Source organism: Lagopus muta, chromosome 3 (genome assembly GCF_023343835.1).
Source record: "Lagopus muta isolate bLagMut1 chromosome 3, bLagMut1 primary, whole genome shotgun sequence".
NCBI lineage: Eukaryota > Metazoa > Chordata > Aves > Galliformes > Phasianidae > Lagopus > Lagopus muta.
Window position 1 is genome coordinate 85,549,011 of NC_064435.1, and position 21,281 is coordinate 85,570,291.

At 43.7% G+C, this 21,281-nt stretch overlaps 1 protein-coding gene across 1 annotated transcript in view; it reads right to left on the reverse strand.

Moving 5' to 3' along the window:
- GMPR (guanosine monophosphate reductase) overlaps window positions 1-20,469 on the reverse strand; it is a 42,838-nt gene extending 22,369 nt beyond the window's left edge. Inside the window, exons 1-6 of the mRNA XM_048940542.1 lie at window positions 20,291-20,469; window positions 15,651-15,770; window positions 14,534-14,617; window positions 12,907-13,080; window positions 7,248-7,329; window positions 5,263-5,369 (exon numbers count right to left, since the gene is read on the reverse strand). Of these exons, the coding sequence (XP_048796499.1) occupies window positions 5,263-5,369; window positions 7,248-7,329; window positions 12,907-13,080; window positions 14,534-14,617; window positions 15,651-15,770; window positions 20,291-20,377 (654 nt within the window). The 5' untranslated portion in view covers window positions 20,378-20,469. The remainder of the gene's footprint in view (window positions 1-5,262; window positions 5,370-7,247; window positions 7,330-12,906; window positions 13,081-14,533; window positions 14,618-15,650; window positions 15,771-20,290) is intronic.
- Between the last annotated feature and the right edge of the window lie 812 nt (window positions 20,470-21,281).

Genomic DNA, 21,281 nt, shown 5'->3' on the forward strand with positions numbered 1-21,281 from the left:
CATACCAGTGGTATATCAACTTGGCTGAGTTTCTAGGGAATCCACGTTATCCTTTCTATTGCTTTTATACATTAATCTCATTTACTCTACCAGTTAGGTGTAACAATAATACCACTGCTAACAGCAGTGATGTAAATTCCCGACTGACATTTCCTAAATCTTAGAAACTGGAAAACAAAAAACTCTTCTTATGATCTGAATCATTCCCTGCCATTTTAATTAAAGGCTGTATGATGCAGAGGTACCACAAACCCCTACTATAAACCAGCAAAGACATTTAAAATAACTTTCTCAGCAGTTTACAATGAATTAAAAGGTCACAGTAGGAGGAGTAAGGAAACATACCATCAGATATGTTGGGTTTTGATCTGATAATCTGTAAGCAAATTGGGTAATCTGATCTTTGGTAAGTGAAAATTAATCTCTCATCCTACTCCTCAGTGCTTGCTTCGGGTTAGGTAAAGAAACAGCAGCACTTTCAGTTCGTTAGCATTTTAGAAATTTGTGTTTCAGTTTCAGAGCAAAGTGACTGATGAGGGCATTTTGGTTGAGGGAGGAAAGTCATTTATGTGTGATAGGGCTGTTAAAAAGGAAGGCACACAGCAGAGCTCACGTGTTATGGCTTTTTAGGTTTCATAAAGGTCAGAACATCAGATGAAAGATCCTTCAACCCTACAAAGCCATCCTAACAAGAGAGCTCCCCATTTCTTTGAAGATCGGGGTCCTTTGCAGACTGCTGACAGGCTTCCTGCTTTTGAGTTTAGCCCCCAGACTGTACGGTTACTTCATTTTGTTTCGCCTCCCTGTTGCTAGAAATATGTGCCTGTGGCTGAGCACAGCTAGAAGCCCCTACCAGCAGCCATTTTAGAGCCAGCATTCACAGGTAGCTGGCAGTGGGGCTGAGTGTTAGAACCCCTCTGTGCGCAGAACGGGATACAGACACAAACTGAGCAGGTGGATTCAAAAATGAGTGGCTTTTCAAAAGGCATCCCACTGGAAACAGTGCCTGGCAGAAGTTTAAAGGCTTTTAATCCATTTGCTGATAACCTCTAGCACATTATGCTTTTTGTTAAGCTAGACACTCTTGCTGTCAGCTCCAGAAATGAGTGCTGGGTTGACAGCTGAATCTCTCTTTCTCCTGTTAAGGGCTGTGCTTGTGCAATTCTCTCTCTCTCTGTCAGAGCCTGGAGGAGGGTGAGAGTGTATGCACGCATGTGTCAGGGGAGGAACAGCAGAGGTAGAAAGAAGGGTCTAATAATCTTCAAAGAACAGTGTCAGGAATTTGCCCGACTCTAACTGAGACTGGCTGGCTATAAATGCTCTCTGGTCGATGGGTTTCTGTCTGTTCTTGTTGTGTGGCATCACATCTGACTTCCATAATTAACCCAGTAGTGGCAGTGATGGAGGCTTTATGCTTTCACAAGGATAGAGGGTCTTACTGTGTCGACATTATTCATTTGCTTCAAAAAAATCAAGGAACAAAACACTGAGCAGACTAACTATCCCAAAAGCTCACATGTTACCATTTAAGATAAAAGGAACAAATGATGATGATTCACAGCATTTCTTTGTCTGTAATGTCTCCACTTCACATAAGCAGGTAAATTAAATGACATTGTTTCAAAGAAAGGAAAACAAAAAGAAGATATACTAAGCAGTTATGCTGGAAGATGCCATAATAAAGCTATGTGCATTAAAATATTTCATTACATGTGTAAAATCAAGTGCTCTGTTTAGAAAATGAGATGGTGCTTCTGCTGCAATCAGCCTGGGAATCTTCCCCTTGCAGTTCAGCTAGTTCCAGCAAGGGCCTGGATCTTGGCTTAGAATGACCTGCAGAACTGCTGGGCTACAGTCATGGGGCTTGGTGCAGACAGCCTCTATCTCACAGCCCTGGGGAAATTTAACTGTACAAATCCCCCTGCAAATTGAGAACTGGCATTAATCTAAAGCAGGCTTACTGGAAAGGCTTTCCAGTAAAAGGAAAGGGGAGCCTCTGAAACAACTAGGTGCTAAGCTGAAGCAAAGGAGAAGACAGCTTTCCAGTCAATGGAATTATTTTATCATGGCTAAAATTATTTTGTTTTTCATGGTCTTGTTCTCAAAATAGACAGACCATTTACAACAACAAAACTTAGCCTGGGGAGAAACACAAGATGAAAAAACAGCAAGAACTGATTGAATATTATATCCAGCTTACAACAGAAGTATAACTATGACTTGTATGTTTCAAGCAACATTTACAATCAACAGAATAATTAGTTATTCCTACAGTATCAGCAGGCAGCTATTTATTATGCAGAAGATATATAAAATGTGTGGCATATACAGCAGTAGAAACAATACATATGGTGCTTTATTCTGAGCTACACATACTGGGCATATTTCTGCATGGAATGCGTTCTGTGTGGAGGAAGAAAAGGGATGGCAGTAGCTAGACCAAGAACCCCTAAGTCATCCTTTTCCTTGAATATCTATCATCTATTACCCATGCAGGGTAAAGAGAAAAAAGGGATATCAATCAAACGGTGAGATGAGAGAGAACACATATAAGGCCATTTTGCATTGCCCACATTTGCTACACGTGTTACTAAAAAACATGATTGCCTCTCTATCCAGCAGAGCAGCTCACTGACCTACAAGAGAAAGAAAGTTTATGTTGAGTAGGGTGTTTCTGAAGGAGCTTTTCTGCTAAATGGTCTCTCTAGTGTAACTCACTGCTGTGCTTTATCAAAGCCAATGAGAAGTGAGACTATTGGCTCCCAGACAAATAGTGCAGGATAGAAACAACACCCATATCTTAGGCAGTTTCCTCTTTCAGTGAGCCATGAAAGATTCATTTCTGAGGTGAGCTTTGAGTCTTAAAGATAACTCAGCATGAGGAATGTAACTGGTACCGTTTCACACCCCCTTTCTGTGCATGTGTGACTGTAAAGTGATATGACTGCCTAAAAATTGTCACCTTCTTTATCAACATATCAGCTCCAAAAACCACACATGATCACTTCAGTAATACAAAATGTTTGAAATCCCAGTTTGTGCTGCCATCCTAACAGACTTGCTAGAGAATGTGTTTGAAGTGTGTTGTGTTCCTCAGAGAGTCCATAACCATGCTAAGCATTGTTGCTGTCTTATTCTGTGAGTAGGACTTCCCCTTACACGTAACATTACAGAGACTCAATTTGATGAAGGTGATGGACACAAGGGAAGAAAATGCACCCCAAGGGACATACCCACACCACACCATCAGGTATAACCCACATGAAGACAGATGGTAGGCTTTGAATCCCATACATCCTTGCTGCCACTTTGGTATCAACGTGACAAAAACTAGCTGGGCATATTTTCTCTTGCCTAATTGCTGTAGATGGCCATGGTAAGACTCTGCCTGTAGAGGTCTCTTTTGACTCAGGCAAGGTATGCCCCCTCCCTAATCTACAAAATGGCAGTAACAAGACATTTTGAGGAATGCCAAGTTTACTTTTCATGTCTAGCCCCAGTTATGTACTTAGATTTGCTCCCATTTGGTGTCTCCTCTCAGAAGGTACCTCTCTTCTTTAATAGTCTTCCCAGAGGTCCAGCAATGACCATGCAGGCGAGCCTTACCAATAAACACATCAGTGTCTACCTGCACACTGCATAATTAAAGCATAATACCTTCAACCCTTGCTCTAGTCTCATTAGCTTGAAGGAGAGACTCGAGGTGCAGAGGTGTTGGACACCACTGTTATGGGGTAATGGCTAGGGGGGTATGTAGGCTCACTGAAACCTACATGATCTAAGCAGGTCAGGAACTGATCCATCTGCAAAGCCAGAAATAACAGAACTGCACACGGCCATCTGATACACAATCCATGTTTTCTTGGAAAAGTGACTGAGAGAGCTGTTAGCAGAAAATGCTTATAGCAAAACCAGGATGGGTTTCTGAGCACGACTAGTAGGACAACCATCCAACAAGTATGTTGGATAACATACAGTTATCCAGCCTTCGTAGTAATAAGCCAGTCTTTCATGCTCTGTTGCATACATATTCAGCTGTCTGCCACAGGCATAAACTCCTGTAATACTGCCCAAGTCATAAAATCACAGACTGCTTTTCTCTTTTTTTCCCTGCAAAATCAGATAAGGTAGTCAGGGAGAGGAATGAATGTACATGCATTAACTTTAAAGAGAAGAGATATCCAACTGCACCCTATATTTGTTTACTTGCTCCACTATAGCCACGGCTCCAAGTATAGTCAGGCCCTCTGCCACAGTTTGTTCTCCTCTCCCCTACTCTCCTTCCTCAGAAGCACAGACATTTCCTCACAAGGATACTAGTCACAAACCAATCAAACAAAACTGGGCCCTTCCAGTGATTTCACATGGCAGCAGCTCTAAAACTCAACATGCAGTCACTCCTGAGCCACAGAGGGAGAGTGTTTACTGTAGGGGTACCTGTGAGCACAGAATGCTGCATAGCCCTGATGCCTGATTATCAGCTGCCTAACAGACAGCCTGCAGAGTCTCTGCAAGCCTGGCAGTCAGGGACACACTGACTGGCTTAGGCATGCCTAAGCACACAGGACCTTTGGGTACTGCAGGCTCCAGTCTAGCTCAATCTGAGACCATGCTTACAGATTTCCAAGAGAGGTGAGTGATCTTGCTGGTAGACTGAAAGCTGCCATTAGCAGGCAATGCATACGTATCCTCTTTTTCCTCTGCAGGCTCAGCATTTCCCCAGAGCATCAGTAGCAAACAAGCTCATCCACACCCATCTCTGAAATGCTGCTGTTCCTGCACAAAGAGCTCTGTGAGGATGCTATCTGAATCCACCCAGCTACCACGGCATAGACAGACATATCATTTTATCTTGTACCCCCCTCTGCTGCCTGTCTGTCACTTAGTCCTACTCTCTCAGGCCATATTTACATTTCACTCATTTTTCAGAAATCTCTTGTAGGAAGCACTGTTTTGCTTCAGTATGAGAATTATCAAGCTTCTTATTCTGTTCGTGTACCAACATACTCAACTCAACAACTCAATTCAGGGAACAAAGAGCAGCTTTCCAAAGTCACAAAAAGGAATGAGATGCCCAAGTCTTTCTAAACATTAAAAAGCAAGTTGGTTCCTTTAAATCTTCACTACCTAGCAGCTTGTATAGTGGTCAACTGGAAATGACAAAAAGATAGCCTTTAACATGCAAGGTACTGGACTGTTTGATTCTCCCATTCCGCAATGGTTTGCACAGTGGGAATCTGAGAGCAGATGATATTTACTTACAGAGATGATATGTCCTTTCAAGCCATGTGCTGAGTCTGCACACTCAATAACAGCACTTAGCTGTGGATAGCCCACCCCTGTCTTAATCCGAGTGGTACACACAGAACCTAGACAAGAAAATGAGAGGAAAAAACACAGGCAGTTAGTTAGGCTGCCAGAAAAGAATCACAGAACCACCATGGTTGGAAAAGACTTGCAAGACTGCTTTCTTTTAACAGTGGGAAAAAAAATGTGTTTCTGTCTGTGTTATTGCTCATGAAGTCTCTATTGTAAATGTTATTCTCGTGGATAAAGGGAAGACAAACAAAATCTAATTTTGAAATGCTATCAGACTACTTTATGGCAGCTGTAATTAAAGTGACTAACACTTCCCCTTCTTCTCCAGGTCCCCAATTCCCAGTTTAGGTCTCATCCATAATGCTTCCTGCTGACGGATTTAATGCCTAGTGGGAAAGTAATCTGACCACGGTGCCTGAAGGGAAAAGGGACAAAGGAACCAGAGAGTCTCAGCTTCAGCGAGGCTCAGCATCAGCTTTTAGTATCTGAATATTTCTTCCAATAAATATTTCTATTTATCTATTTTCTACATGAATTTTTGAAAAATAATTATCACAGAAAATATGTGGGGGGGGTGTATACATATAGGGTGCATGTGTGACTATGTATACATATATTTTATATATATGTGTGTATATATATATATACACATATAAATAAAGGTGTATAGATATATTTTTAAAAGCTATAGGCATTTATATAAATATTCCAATTACAGCTTGAACATGATAACATGGCTATCGATCTTTTGAAATACCTTCTCTACTTTTCAAGAGGAATTGTCAAAAAGAGGATTGCTTTTTGATAGTCCATGCCTTATCATTTAGAATACAGGCCATAAAGGTCTGCATGATAACAAGAGAAGGGATCCTAAACCAAATGCAGTGAAATCTCTTCACCCAACTGCAGTTAATCTCTTTACCCAACTGACATCCAGGTACACTCAAAACTGTCAGTAAAGCAAAAGTTTCCAATGATCTTGCTGAGCACTGACAAGGTGCAAACACTCAAAATTATTTCTGCAAAGTAGGAAAAAAATGATTTTATGATAATCTCCACAGAGAAAGCATGTACTTATGTGCCCAATGCTTTATAATAAATCACTGCCATAATCCACAAAGTGAACCACTGTCTTGGAGAGACCTAAAAGGTGTCCTTCCTTCTGTGAGGAACATCTGTTACCTGTGTCATTAGCTGATCAACTTGTAAAGCTCTGTGCTGGCAGCTATCCAGGGAGGCTTACACATTTAGTCCTATCTGTTTCTACTTTGAAGCTACAAACCATACTACTATGTCTTTTATACCTGAACTTTCCTGTGACACTGCACTGTAACATCTCTGTTGCTTACTCTTCAACTATTTTGCAGTATTTACTGTTCTTTGATGGCCTCCCATGGAAAAACTGCAACCTTTGTTGCATCATTTCTTATTCTCAGCTTACCCATTCAAGGGCCATATCATTTGGCAATATAAAGAACCCTCCTGCATTGCACTGGCTGATCACAGCTATACTATCAGTGGTACCTGCTAGCCAGTTTAAATGGCAGCCTACACGTTGACCCCAGCTGCGGTCTGTGAAAGAAATGGCAAAGTGAAGGAGCACATGAATGAACACACAAAGGAGGAGAAGAAGAAAATGTGACATAAAATGCCACTGATTATATCAGCAACTCAGGCAACTCGGTGCTTCTAACTATAGGTATCTACATTTCCTGGAAACACAACATCCAACGTTTTGTAGTACATTACACTAGCACTCTGCCAGTGTATTTCTTAAACATACTATGGAGCAAGGGCACTGTGTTACTTTACTGTCTTCAGTGGTCTAGGAATTCTGACAAGCAGACAGCTACAGCATTACACACTAGTTCCATCTGGAGAACTAAGTGTTACCATAAACCACCCTTATTTGACTGCATTCCACTTACCTGGTCCGATACCCACTTTAATAATGTCTGCTCCAGAAAGAAGAAGTTCTTCTACCATTTCTCCTGTCACCACGTTGCCTGCCTAGACAGAAGGAACAATATCACATATATAGGCAATTGTAAGACTAGTGCAGCAAAGAGTAATTGTGGTAACAGAGTTTTATCCAGATCTTTTACCTCTTAAGCTACATAGTCAGAGAGAATATAGCTCACCGTATTCTTCTCTGCACACACCACTAAAATTAAAGAGATTATACAGGTACAATTCAGACTCTAATTACTTTCATGATTGGTCCAGTAAGCTCAGGTTGCAAGAGATATGTTCCAAAACCAAGTCTGCTCTGGATCCCAGCTTTGTGAAATGTCTACAGCATGTTCCTAACGAGCAAAAGCTGTATATAACTGTATATAACAAACTTACATGAAACATGATTCCAGTTGCCCACATCATCCACTTTAACCTTGTACTGAGATGGGCAATTCATTTGTTAAGATTGAATTTAAGACCTAGAGAAAATCTCTTATGTAACAATTTTTCAGGACTTAGCAAGTGTTTGCAGTAGTGGTGATATAAGCAGAGCAGAAAGCAAAACCTGAAACACTTAATATTTGCTTCATTTTTATTGAAACAAAACATCTGTGGAGGTTAACATGAGCTGCCCAGAAAACATCAGGCAAGGCCTATTCTCCTGTTATTGTTTTTTGGCCTCTAATTTATCATTTATTTGTTTTTAATGGATTTTACTCCTCACTTTCATTGACCTGAAACAGCTGGCAAGTCACGATCTGAGGCACTTGAAAAAGCAATGACAAATTTAGGCAGCAAGCTGTGGTGTATGACACAGGACCACTTAACTTTTCTCAAGATGGCATGATATTGATTAAGGAAAAAAGAATAGAAATAATAAAAGAGAATCATTGGGAAACTGAGAATATGTAAGTACAGCATTTCCAGCTAAGTGTTGCTTTCTTTCTGCTCAGTGGCAATTTGTTACACTAAGCATTACACAATCCAGGGTGAGGTGACAGAGAGCATGCTGCTTACATTTGGGAAGCAGTCTACTTTGGGAAAGCAGATGATTATCTGTGAAGCACGTTACGACTTGGTGAAATACTGGAGCACATGCGACAGATTTGTCAACAGGAGCAAACACATATTAAAGCCAGTGGCTCAGTGAGATTTAGGATCAAATCTGTATTTAAATTGAACAGCAGTGCCTTCCTATTAGCAGCGCGTGGCAGGTTGTCAAGCTGTCTCTTCAGAAGCGTTAACCAGACGTTTAATGCAAAATTACTGCTAGAGAACGTTGTAACCGCATACGTTGACTCAAAATGTTCATCCTAACAGGGAAAAGCACTTATGTCTCCAACATGCGGGTTTTTTTTCCTGGAATGCATGTGCACACACCAGTGTGTTTCAGTATTTCTGAATCTGCAGATCCTCAACAATTTTTCAGGGATGATGTGAAGCTCTACATAGCAGACTTCAGCCTGCTGATGACAGGCTTGCTTCTCTTTTCAGACCTCTAAGAGGACAAAAAATACTGTCAGAGAGATACAACTATCTGCATGCAAAAGAACTGTAATATCACAGCTGAAGAGCAAGGAACGCTGTTGTCTCACATCCAGCTGACCTCTGCTTCCACTGAAACCAATGGCTTTTTTATCACTGATGCCAGCATGACAGCTGAGTAGAGGTAAAAGGGCTTTTGAAAGGCCCACCGCCAAGATAAAAACGGATCACTGGAAGTGGAAAAAAAAAAAACAAAAACCAAAAGACGGATAATATGAATGTCAAAAGACTGAGAGTAAAGAGATGAACCTCCTTTAAAATTAACTAAGAACGTAAAGTAAGCAAAGTAATTGGAACTTGTGTGAAGAAGTAAAAAGCAGTCAGGAAACACAACTGGTGGATGTACTGTGTTAGCAAAAACAATGCTCAACATACTAATGCAGTGCTCATCTGCTGTACAACTTACTTGAAAAAGATATACCCTTAATCACCTTATCACTAATCTAACTTCGCTACTTCGAGCAATAAAATAATAGCATCAGTAACAACTGCAAGTCCCTGCAGCTCAGGCTAACCAGCATGCTTTCAATGTGGTCAGTTATTAGGAGTTCTAGCAAATTACTCAGGCTGTGGGCCTGGCCTTATGTGCTCAGGATGACATTCAGCTGTACCATCCTTTAGTGTGAGGTTTCAGTGACTGCCACCCTGGCTCGTTCCAACACTACCTGTGATGACCAAACTGTGGGTCAAACCTGAGGGAAGTCCTGACCTCACAAAAGTCAAAAGGAATTTCACTACTGACTTTAGTGGGATCAAGATTTCACCTAACAGGATTATAAAGACTACAGCTTCTCTGACAGAGATATAAAATTAGTGAACACAGTAGGGTAGTGCCTCTGAATCTCAGTCAGGCATTTGATACTGTGCCTCATAAAAGCCTGCTATAAATATCGACTCTCACTGACTACGACAGGAACACTGCTGCACTGATTGAAAGCTGCTGACAAATGGCAATGGATCAAGCTGGGGAGAAAAGTCTGTGACAACAGTTCTCAAACTTTCTTCTTGTATCCTAGAGGAGAACGCACAGTCTGTGCTTCCACACTCTCAGAACACTGCCAAAGGACACTTCCCACCCACCAAAGTAAGGGGTGCTTCACAGTAAGGTAGGGATGATGCCCTTTGCTAGGCTGGCCCACATCAGGTGGGTGTTTGTGCTCAGTACAGTGACTAGTCCAAGACAGCCTTGGCAGCATCACTGTCTCTGACCTGAGATTCCAGCTGGCCTCAGCTTTGGGACTCCAGCCCATATGGAAACACCATAACTAAACTGACTGCTGCTTGTTGCAGAGAGAAACTGGGAAGCACCCATATGGTTTCTTCCAACTGAATTCTGATGCCACTGAGGCCATGAGAAGTGCTGTCACTGACTCCAAAGGGAACAATGGTTTCTGGCCCCATCTGTTTCCCTTTGCTTCTGGTTTTGCAGCTCTGATTGCCTTCTCTGGCCCACATCTTGCAAGGGCTTCTCCTTCTGCAAGCGTTAACCTGCCTCAGCCGCCTTCTTTTTGCTACATTCTCTGCTCCTTTCACCATGGCTTTTTCTGTATAACAGAGAAAACTACACAATGAAAAAATTCAGAATAAATATTTGGAAAGGCTTGCTGGCGTGATATTTTAGCTTGCTAAAGTAGCCATCAGTAAAATGGAAGAACCCTAACACCAGCAATTACACTAATAAGTATCAACTACACTTACTGCTATAAAGGTTCTGTCCCTCCATCATTAATGTCAACTGAAATTTTGCTTTAGACATCAGTGTGAGGCACAACCCAAAAATGTCATGCTATGCTACAGCTTAACACCCCACTGAACTATTACTCTCAGTTCTGGGAAGTAGGGCCAAATCCACGCAGCTCTCAGAAGCTCTGCTTTTTCCTCCATCCTCAATCTAATCTAATTCAAGGCAATTCATGCAGTCCTTTTTCGCTCCCACCTGTGTTCCCTATCATTTATCTTTCATGGATAAACTGATATTTGTAATTCAGTACAAAAAGCCAGGGCAGAAAAAAAATAAGTCAATGTAATTATAAAAGCAAGTATTTAGAAAAGGAGAAACATGCTCTTGAAGAGTACTTACGCAAGAAACATCCTTCATCTATACTGGAGTATTGGCCCCAGAGAGTACTATGTTAATCACAGTTGCCTTGCACATCACATTTCAGCCTCAGAGCTGAACCCATTACACGGCCCCTGGGAGCACACATTCCCTGAGACCTGGGATTGGATTATTGTTTTGTACTGCACTGCAGCTGACTATGGAATGAATGGTCATGCTGAGGAAAGCAAACAAGACAGCCTGCAAGGTCCTGGAGATCACTTTCAGCTATGAGAAAGCTCCTTTACTTTTATATCTTGTATTTAACTGCTAACTCTTTTGTTTGAAAGCTACAACAGCATGCACAGTACAACATCAAATCTGCCAGAGAACAGGCAGCAGCAGGACGTATCTTCCAGAGTACCACAAAAACAGTCTAGATGAGTACTGCAGCCAGGAACAGCTTCAGAAGGCCATTTTTGCGCAGAATGCAAAGTAAACTCATTTGGAAACGGGGTATAAGTGCGTCTCCCTAGCTGAACTGGAGACTTTTGGAGACTGCACAGACTTCAGAAGCTTTCGAAAACAGAAGGTTTTTGAACACTCCAAGTCTGCTAGCATGCTTTTAGGAATGAAAGGTTGTCCCTGTTGCAGGAGATGAAGAACACGAGTCATACTAAGTCATACTAAGCCACAATCAGAGAGAGGAGCCACAGTCAGAGAAGGCAAGAGAACAAGTCACGGCCCGCGTCTGTTTTTAAATAGGTTGTGCTCTCAGGTCAAGACTTAGAGGAGGAAAAAACTTATGTCACAGAAGCAAAGGTACTAAAAAGTTGAACAGACGTGGAAGATGGATGAGACTGGCATAAGGACCTTGGACTTGATATGTGGGTTTGAAACCCAATGCCAGGCATTTCAGATCACCTCAATTTTCCAGGGCTGCCATCATTCAAGCAGGCAAGAATGCTGCTTTCTATTGACATTGGAGGAAAGAACGTAGACTTCTGTGAGCTGCTTGAACATGCAGTTCCCTATTGAACCAAGTCAAACTGTGAACTTATGATCATTTTTACTCCACACTTATTTTATATGCAAACAGTTATGCTTGGCATGAACAAGTGGGAAAGTGCTGCCTAAGCACATAACTTTTTGCAGCAGTGGTGTGAAGAAAGTTTGGTAGCCTCATTAAGAATCTGCTGCTCGAAAATTTCTGCTATTTTCCTGAAAACAAATTCAAACTCATTCCATCAAAAGCCCTGAGAAACAAGTCAAAGTATGGCTTTGCTGCAAGTATTCCCATTTCCAGATGCAAACACCTTACTCTTAGTGCAAAAGGACCAGAGGAGGAATGGCAGCAGGACTCAGAGAAGGAACAGGAATATCACAGAAGGGGCACAAAAAGCTCTGGCAGTGACTGCTTTCTCCTTCATGATCTCCTTCACAATTACACGAGACACCCATGGCTCTCCTCGTAAGCAAAGGTTAGTCTATGTTCAACTAGGGATCTAGTAGCTGGAAGTAGCTATCAGCCTCAACTGACCACAGATGTAGGCACGTTCCTGCAGCAAACCTGAGCACGGAATCACCAAAATAAACCTACATATTTTATCATCAGAGGTTGCATTTGGTGTAGGAAGGAGGATGTGAGTAGTAGAAAAATTGGATCCACCCAGCCCGAAATCTCAACATCACACTGCTATATCAGAGCACACACTGAACAGATACTTTCAGCAATGGAAGACTGACAATGCCAACATGTTATTAAACCATCATCATTTGGCTAAGAGTCAACACCTTGCTGAACTGAGAGATGAATAGAGCTGCCCTCTGTATTCTCAAAAGAGTATCTGTCCACATACATTTGTCTGGAAAGCAAGATGTTTCAGACAGCCTTCTTTTTCTCTCTCTTTTCATTTTTTTTTTCCTCCAACGAGGACGCAGAAATTGGTGGAGCTACTACAGGGCTCTCAATGCCTACCAGCCAAACTGCAGGCCCTTTTCACAGACAGAATTCACATACACATCCTCCAACCTTTCTACAGACTTACCATAATGGTGTGATTTGGGAACAGGGCACGGACAGACTTCACAAATGCCACAAAATGTTCTGAATAGCCGTTTGCCACATCCAAGCAGATGTATCTGATAGGTGGGATGGCCTCTAGAATGCTTGTTAATTTATCCAGATCAGCTTTTCCACTACCTGAGCTTGCTGCTACGTGCTAGAAAGACAGAGGGAGAACAAAACAGAGCAGTAATTTGTAAAAACTGCAGAAAATACTCCTTGTACATCTTCTATTGCGTAGTCTTGGGGAGACTTCAAGGGAAACCTGTGCTGGAAACTGATTAAAGTCACGCTATATAATATTAAATAAATGCCTTCCTGGCAATACCAGGAAGGTTGCCTCTGTTTTGTTTACAGGATCTTAAACAAAGCAAGGTTACTGTTTTATGAGCACTTCATTCCCAAGTGGCTTATCACAGTCAAATATAATCACCTGAACGAATGCTCGGCTCTATTTACATTAACACAGACACAGAAGCTCTAAACTTGGTGCAGGTCCAGGGAAACAGTGGCAAAATTTGAAGTAGTGTCATAGAGAGGGATTTGGATTTAAGCTCACTAAACCTTTCCCTGACCTGCAGAATCACACAACAGTTCAGCCTATAAGGGACCTCTGGAGGCTGTAGTCCAACCCCCTCGCTGAAGCAGGGCCTGCTACTATCAAAAACAAGCAGATTGCTTCCTCCTTTGTCTTTGTAAAAGTTCCCTACACTAGAAAAATAGTTTCCATGGCAGTTGGCCCAAAAACCTCTACAAAGATCCAAGACCACAGAGCAAGTCAGAATTTAATCACTAAGAGAGCCTGCTCTGGTGATTAGGAACCACAAAGAGCTATATAAGTGCCAAAGTGTTCAGGCATTCCTAGGATCACTTGCTAACCCATGGTGGCAAAAAGGAATCTTGATGAACCTAAGTGATAGGACTGACTTTCAGACAACTCTGTAATCAATAGTCTATACAACATAATCCTAAGGTAAGGATACAATACAGCTATGCAGTATTCTTCTCTATACAGGACCACTTCAAAACTGTGCCAAACTGAGGAGTACTGGGGATAACTAGACCTGCTCTTCTACTGGTGCAAGGAGGTAAATGGAAGATACATACACTGACAACTTTCAAAACTTATCCCTACTTCAATCCAGCACTTGGGCCACTCCAGCTCAGGGGCTCTGTGTCTGCTTTCATACCTGACAGCAAAGACTCTGCCTAGCAGTAGGGCACGCAGGGTCAGTTCATATGGATTAACACAGTGCGATTCACATTTGTGAACTTGGGCTTCTCCCTTCCCAACACTATCACTGCTCCCACCAGGAACAAAAGGCCAGCAGCCAGATCAATTCCCAGATGCTTCCTTCTTGTTTGTTCAGGGTGTTTCTGTTTCCTTTCTAAGAATAGATACTCTTTGCTTTTTGCATCTTAACATAAGTACTTGCAAAATGGATTCAAAGAGTCAAAGAGGACAAGCCACTTCCCTAGATGTGTTAAATAAGAGCAAATACCTTCATTCCCCAAAACCTTTCTTCACAACAGTATTCCCAAGAGACCTCAAGGTATGCGAGTTCAGAACAAAGCAATAAACCATAATAATGTACAGTATGAAAATGTACCTCAAGGCATTCTGGGTGATTGGCAGCAAACAGTTTCCATTCTTCCAGAGAATAATGCTTGTGAATTGCAGTGAACATTGCATGCTAGCAAAAATAAGAGAACTTACATTAATGTCCAAGTGAAATCATCTTTCCCTCAGCTGTGGAATAACAAACAGGATATCAGAAATTCCCATTTTAAGTATAGACTCATCTTGATTGAAAGAATAACAATGAATAACAGTGAATAAGGGACCAGACAACTCCAGATGGCTCTCCAAAGGTAGCTTAGCATACTTGAACAGCTTTTCAGGATCAGGTTTCTGACATTTAATAAAGTTATGGTCAATATTTTGCTTGTGCTTATCCACTGTAAGAGATTAAGGTGAGGCTTGAGGCCAGAGGCTAATTAACTAGAGACTCCTGACTGCTGCAGTTTTATTCAGTAGCCCACACTTTCAAAGCCTTTTTTAGCTTTTTTCCTGCAATGGAACATATATACACATGTATGGGAACTGCTGAGTCACGGCCTGAACCTCTGATTGATCACCTGAGGTGAGCCATGAGTCAGCCAGAGGAGCACAGGTGAAGGCAATTCACCTGTGCTGCCGGAAGGGGTGGAGCCAGGCTCCACCCCTCCTGGACCTATTTAAGAGCTGGCTACCAGAGGGGAAGGATCTCTTCTGGAGATCCTCCTCTTTGATATCTTCTAGTGAGCTCAACCCAAGGGTAAGCTCTTCTACCTATTCTCTTTTGTGATCCTTGTTTGCTTTGCCTCACTCTTTTGATTATATTGCAATTATAACATCTTGGTTATACAGCTTTGCCTTACTCTTTTGATTATATTGCAATTATAACATCTTGGTTATACATACACATCAAAAACTAAGCTCTACAAGTCCCCCACCTGAAGCTGAGCTACATCCAGTAATCATTCCCACTAACACTCTTAATGTGGGTCTCTCTCCAGGCAACGGTGCTGCTGTAGAAAAGTAGAAAATTGCCTTGAAGCAAGACCACACCTTTATTGCTAATGGGCCTGGGCCCCATTCTCACTCATAGCTCAAAATTAACAAGGGCTGTACCCTTACTCACTGAGTTCCCAACCGTTAATTTCTATAAATTAACCAAGACTTACTTTAGCCATAACCACAGCCATTTCAAACGTCCCCACAGTGTCCATGTTTGCCACTATAATGGGAATTCCCGTGTACGTCTGCTTGGAGTTGCGGAAGGTGAAAGTGCGCGTGAGGTCAACCTGCAACAAACAAGCACACCTTCTTTTCAGTAACTCATTGAATCCTAATGAGTTTTGTGACCATTTCACTGACAGTAAGTTTGAACAATGCTTCTTAATTTTCCTCAAATTCTCTGATCTTCCTCCTTTCATTCAACTATTGCCTCGCTTAAATTCATTTATGAGTTATAACCTCTGCTTTCCAAATGACAAAGAAAATATAAATATGAAGTACTGTTTTTTGTGTTAGAGAGCTCTTGTGGAAGAGAAAGAGGGTTGACATTTAAAAGAATAACAAGCATAATGCGGATGTGTTTGGAAGAGACAGGCAGGGAAAGAAAACACAGCGACAACTGTGGATGATTTTATACAGAAGTAACTTCAGCTGTTTGTGTGGCTGACTGAGAAACCAGAGCTGAAATCCTAACTCCACAGAAGTAAGAGCTGGAATTTCCTCTGACTCCAGGGCATAGATAGCTTTGTCCCGTTCTTTAAATAAGTGACAACATAATAATTCAAAACCAAGTTCACTCTTTGCTATGGCTGCCAGCTACTCTTGGCTATGCAGTATGAACAATCATACCTTTGTTTATTGAACCATAAGGCAAGCTAATTTCTAAGTTAATTTCTTACAACTATGTCAGCCTTTGCATTCAAAGTTAATTCTTCTCAGCATTCTCAAATGATTGCAGCAACATCAGTTATTTTGTTCTAATACAAGAGGAATACAGAAATTTGATTAGCTCCCACTGGTCTGCATAGCATCTTGCAAAATGGAAAAGACATCTAAGACATGCTCAACAGTAAGATACTAGTTTAGTTTTTGAAATGACAGTGTGAAAAATGAAGGCTTTTTCATAGTTTTCATTATTCCTCACTTCCTTAATCCAGGAACAGCCAGTGACCTGCCTGAAGTCCAGAACCAGTAAACAGGCAATATAAAAAACACAGTACTATTGGTCATATAGTCAGTGTGTTCTGAGCTCTGGCTACATTCTGACTGATTAATACAGTGGTGTATAATTTTTTCATCACTGGTTTAAGAGAAGCAACTTTGCGTCTCACTGACACATCATGGATCAGGTTCTCATTTTGCTGAAGCTCCTAAGTGAAGGGTCACTGTAGAGGACAATCTAAGATATATTTTAACTGAGACTCGCCCTTCTTCCCATTCACTATCAGAGAGGCCTGGTTCTCCACCCATCTCTGCTGACATAACATTCTTCTACCAATTTCTGCTGCAGCTAACAAGGGGAAATAGTACAAGGAAGACATTTAATGTATTTCATTCACTTTTTATGCAATTAGTAACTAGTAACAAGGACAAAGAAAAAAAAAGAGCATCACATAACTAGTCCTACAGAGACAAGGGTACCAGACCTACAACCTTACATGAGTACAGAGGAAAAGTATCCTTCAAATGAACTTAAGATGAGTAAACGTAAGAAAAGTCTGAGGCAAGATGCAAAGCTACACAGGAAACACGAGGCCATTAATGTCAATAATTCTCACTTTCATCTACTGTAGCTTTTAATACATGATTTCCTTTAGCCAACCAGTTAGAAGGACCTCACGCAATTATCCACTCAGCTGATAATACTGTAACAACAGCATTTGTGTAGGATAATTGCAGGGCCTCCATTAATGAGACCTCTGTAGTACAAGAAAAGGAGAAATGCTACAGGGGGCTGTATGTGGTGCTCCAGTTCCCCAAAGAGCCAATACCAAATGTTTGGGAAGGAAGCATCAAAGTCAAGGCAAGTTTAAAGATTCCTTCCTTAGCCTACCTTCCCAGGTCCCAAGAAGACAGCGTTTAGAGACCTCTGAAGACAAAAAACCTCCCCGATCTCCTGAGCTAGATAGCCACTCATGGACAAAAAACTTGCCCTGTACTTCTATTGAAAACATACACATCTTTAGTCTCTATGGTATTCTATAGCAATAAATTCCAAAGCTTATTTATTCATTACATAAAAAGCATGACCTTTACCTCCTAACTACATTCAGTGCTTCCTGCATCTTCTTTTGCAAGAGACAACCAGCAACCACTTATCGGTTTCACCTTTTTATTTCACTCCTCGCTTCTTGGAGTTCTAGCATATCCACCACAGTTGCTGCTTCTCCCTACTGGATAGTCCTAGGGTTTCTTTTTGTTTCCTCATCTGGAAAGCAAGCATTACCACTGATACCCTTGCTGCTATTTTCTATAGCTGCTCTGGCATGATACACTAGTCTTGTGAAGAACATTCTTGCGTATGCAAGATGAGCATATCAAGTTCCCCTACTAACTCTTCTGACCTCCTTGTCTTACTGAATGCTGCCGAGCTGATGCTTTCAGAGGTCTACAACTCCCAAATCTATTTTCTGTGTGGAAAAAAAGCTAATTTATAGCTTATTGTTCTGTGCATAAGAAAAAATAAGCTCAGATTCAAGGACTGCTCACCATCTTTCAACAACAAACAGTAAATGTTCCTTCAGGAAAAAAGAAATAGATTATTAAATGGATATTATTATTTTTTTTTAATTCCTACCTAGACCTTAGGCATGTGAACATACAGGGGCTTTGGCTGTTCTGTTAAAGCTCCCAGGACTTATTTAAATTTACAAATTCAAAATTAGAGGGCTACAAGTCCAGTGCACTTACATGGGACATTCTGCAGAGGCTAAATCCAGCAAAGGCAAGAGTAACAGGTTATGGGAGCGCCAAGGAGCCACTGACAGACAATGCTGTATTCCTACAGCCTCTATCTCCAGTCCTTGCTGTCAACAATTTTACCCTGAGTTTGAATTCAAACTTCTGGTATCTTTTCAAATTGAAAGCAGTGATAGAAAATGAAGGCAGCACATGGAATCAAAACCAAGTATCAGAATAGCAGACCCTCAAGAAGAGCTGCAAACTGCCCAAATTGGGTAAGGAGCTGACTGCACAGAAAGCTAGCCTTGTGCAAATTAAGGCATTCACACCAAAAAAACAAAACCCTTGCTGATAAAAGCTTCAAAGCAGCAGCTTGCTGGGTAAGAGGCACTGTAGTATGCAACCTCTGTTCCGCTGCCAGCACTATTTATTTATACTCCTGTTTTGAGGCAGACTGTGGCTGTCCATTTCAGATCTGGCTCTCACAGACACTTTATTCCTACAGCTACAGCCTCAGTGATGGTGTCCAATTTCTTAACCTTCATCAGTTTCCACTGACCCACTCCCTCCCCCCACATGACACGCACTTTTTCTCATCTGAAATGCTTTTAACAGTTCATCATAGCCACCCGCTACAACCCTGCCATATCAGCTCATGTTCCCCCTATCATTTTCCCTTCCCAGCAACCCTTCTATCCACAGCCTGCACACTGCTAAATATACATCCAGCAGCACTCTGAAGGAGCAATGTGCCACTCGCTGGAGCACAGCTCCACCTGTTTGCCAGGCTGGCACAGTGACTTTTAGAGAGGGACTGTGAGTGCTGAAAGCAAAGGGCCAGAAGGGGCCTAAAAGCTGTGTGAGGAGACTGCGGATCCTGTAAGCAGCAGCTATGCACCACGAGTCACACAGCCTGGACATTACTCCACGCAATTTAGGAAAGACTAACCTGAAGTGACCCTTCTACTGAGAAGGTCCCTCCAATCTTAGACCTGCACAGTGACAAGAACGTTCCAGCTCAGCTGCTGGCCCCCAGCTCCATCCACACGCCCCTAACAGACACAACCACGCCTGCTGCCCTTTCCAGGCTTCTCTTTCTACCTCATTCCCTTGATCTCAGTCTCTTACAACTCTGCTTCCCCTGGAGAAAAGCTTAATCCTCTTTCCATCCCCCAGCACAGAGTAAAACCTTCATCAGTCAAAGTAAATCCTTTCTCAGCCTCGGGGTTACGCGAGGTGAACCAGAAGGCACCTTCGCTCTGGAGGCAGCCATCTTTTCCGTGGAGGCAATCCCCACAGGATTTCCTGGGGTCTCCCCTGATCCCTGATGAGGGATAGCAGCGGGGATCTCCCCGCTAAGGGCAGCCCCGAGCCCAAAAGGGAAGCGGAGGTGCAAAGCAGGCCACGGGAGGTGTTACAATGGCCGCAGGAGAAACGGAGCCCACCGCTCCCATTGCCACCTGACATGCTCGCAGCCCGGGGCAGGCTGAGCCACGGCCGCCTTTTCGCTTTCAGTACATATGTCAGCGGCGGATCGCTGCCCAACGGGCCCGGAGGCGGAGGACGCAAACGCACCCCTGCTGCGGGGCGCACAGCCGGCACACAGCGCGGCTCCCCCCCGCTCTCCGCAGCGGCACCTGTCGGCAGCAGGCAGCCCCCCGACCCTTTTATTTTCCCTTTTTTTTTTTTCCGCCGAGGAGCAGGGCAGAACCTCGGTCCCTCCACCCACACCCCCCCGCTCCCAAAAGCAGCGCCGCATCCACCCACCCCCCTCGCAAAGGGCGTTTCGATCGAGAAGGGCACGGCTATGTTAGAGCGGGGGATAAAAATAAAGCGGGGAAGGAAGGAGGGCGGAGGGCTGGGGAACTTAGGGGCTGAGCGGGGAAAGCATGCTGAGTGCCCCCACCTCGGATCTGCTTTTGAGGCTGCTTCGTTTGGGTCTGAGCAGGACATCTTTAAAGTCCAGCTTGAGGTCTGCGTCTACCCGGGGCATCTTGCTGGGATCTCCTGGCGGCAGCGGCGGCCCCGCTGCGCTCCGCTCCGCTGCGCCGCGCCGCCTGCCGAGCCGGGGCGGCCAAAGCCCGCGGGCCGCGCACGGAGCCTATTTATAGGGCGCGGGGAGCGCGACGCAGCTGCCGGGCCCCATCGCTTTATTAGGAGCGGACCGGTGTCAGCCGCGCAGCCCGCTGCCCCTTCTCCCCCCTCCTTGTTTCCTTGTGTAGCGGGGGGGAGACGGCCGGGGACGCGGCTCCCGCCCGCAGACCGCCGGTGCGGGACGAGGCGCGGGCACGGCCGCCGGCACGACGGCTTAAGGGCAAAGGAAGGGCAGAGGAAATGGCGCCTCCGTGTGACCGAGCGGCCCTGGCGCTGCCCGCGCTGGTGGGGAAGCCCGCCGCCCTGGGGACTCCCCTGCCGCTGCCCTCGCCGCGCCGGCGGGCTGACGGCTGCGGGCCAATAGCCGCCGACCAACCGCCACCTCCTCGCGCGGCCCGGCCCTGAGGGCTGAGCGCCGCTTCCCGCCCCAAACTTTGCAGGCTCGTAGAGGGCCGGCCATTGCCCGGCAAGTTGTTGATGGAAGTCAGGGCTTGCAGGGTGCTTCCTCAAGCGCTTGTGCCCCAGTCCCTGCTTGTCATCCGCTGGCAATGGCGCCTCAGAGTGTGGCCCAGCTCTCGGGACCCCTTACCCCCCGGATCCCCCGAACTGGTTCCAAATGTGACAGCTGAGCAAAGCACTGTTCGACGTTAGAAGTGAGACGTTTGCAGCTGGCTGGTCACAGGAGAGCAGTCAAGCTGCCAGCCAGCCACCTGCAGCTGCCTCAGCACAGGCATTTATTTTAGTAATAGCTACAGAATTAAGTGTGCTGGGTCCAGACTCCATGTACTGGCACAGGGATTGAT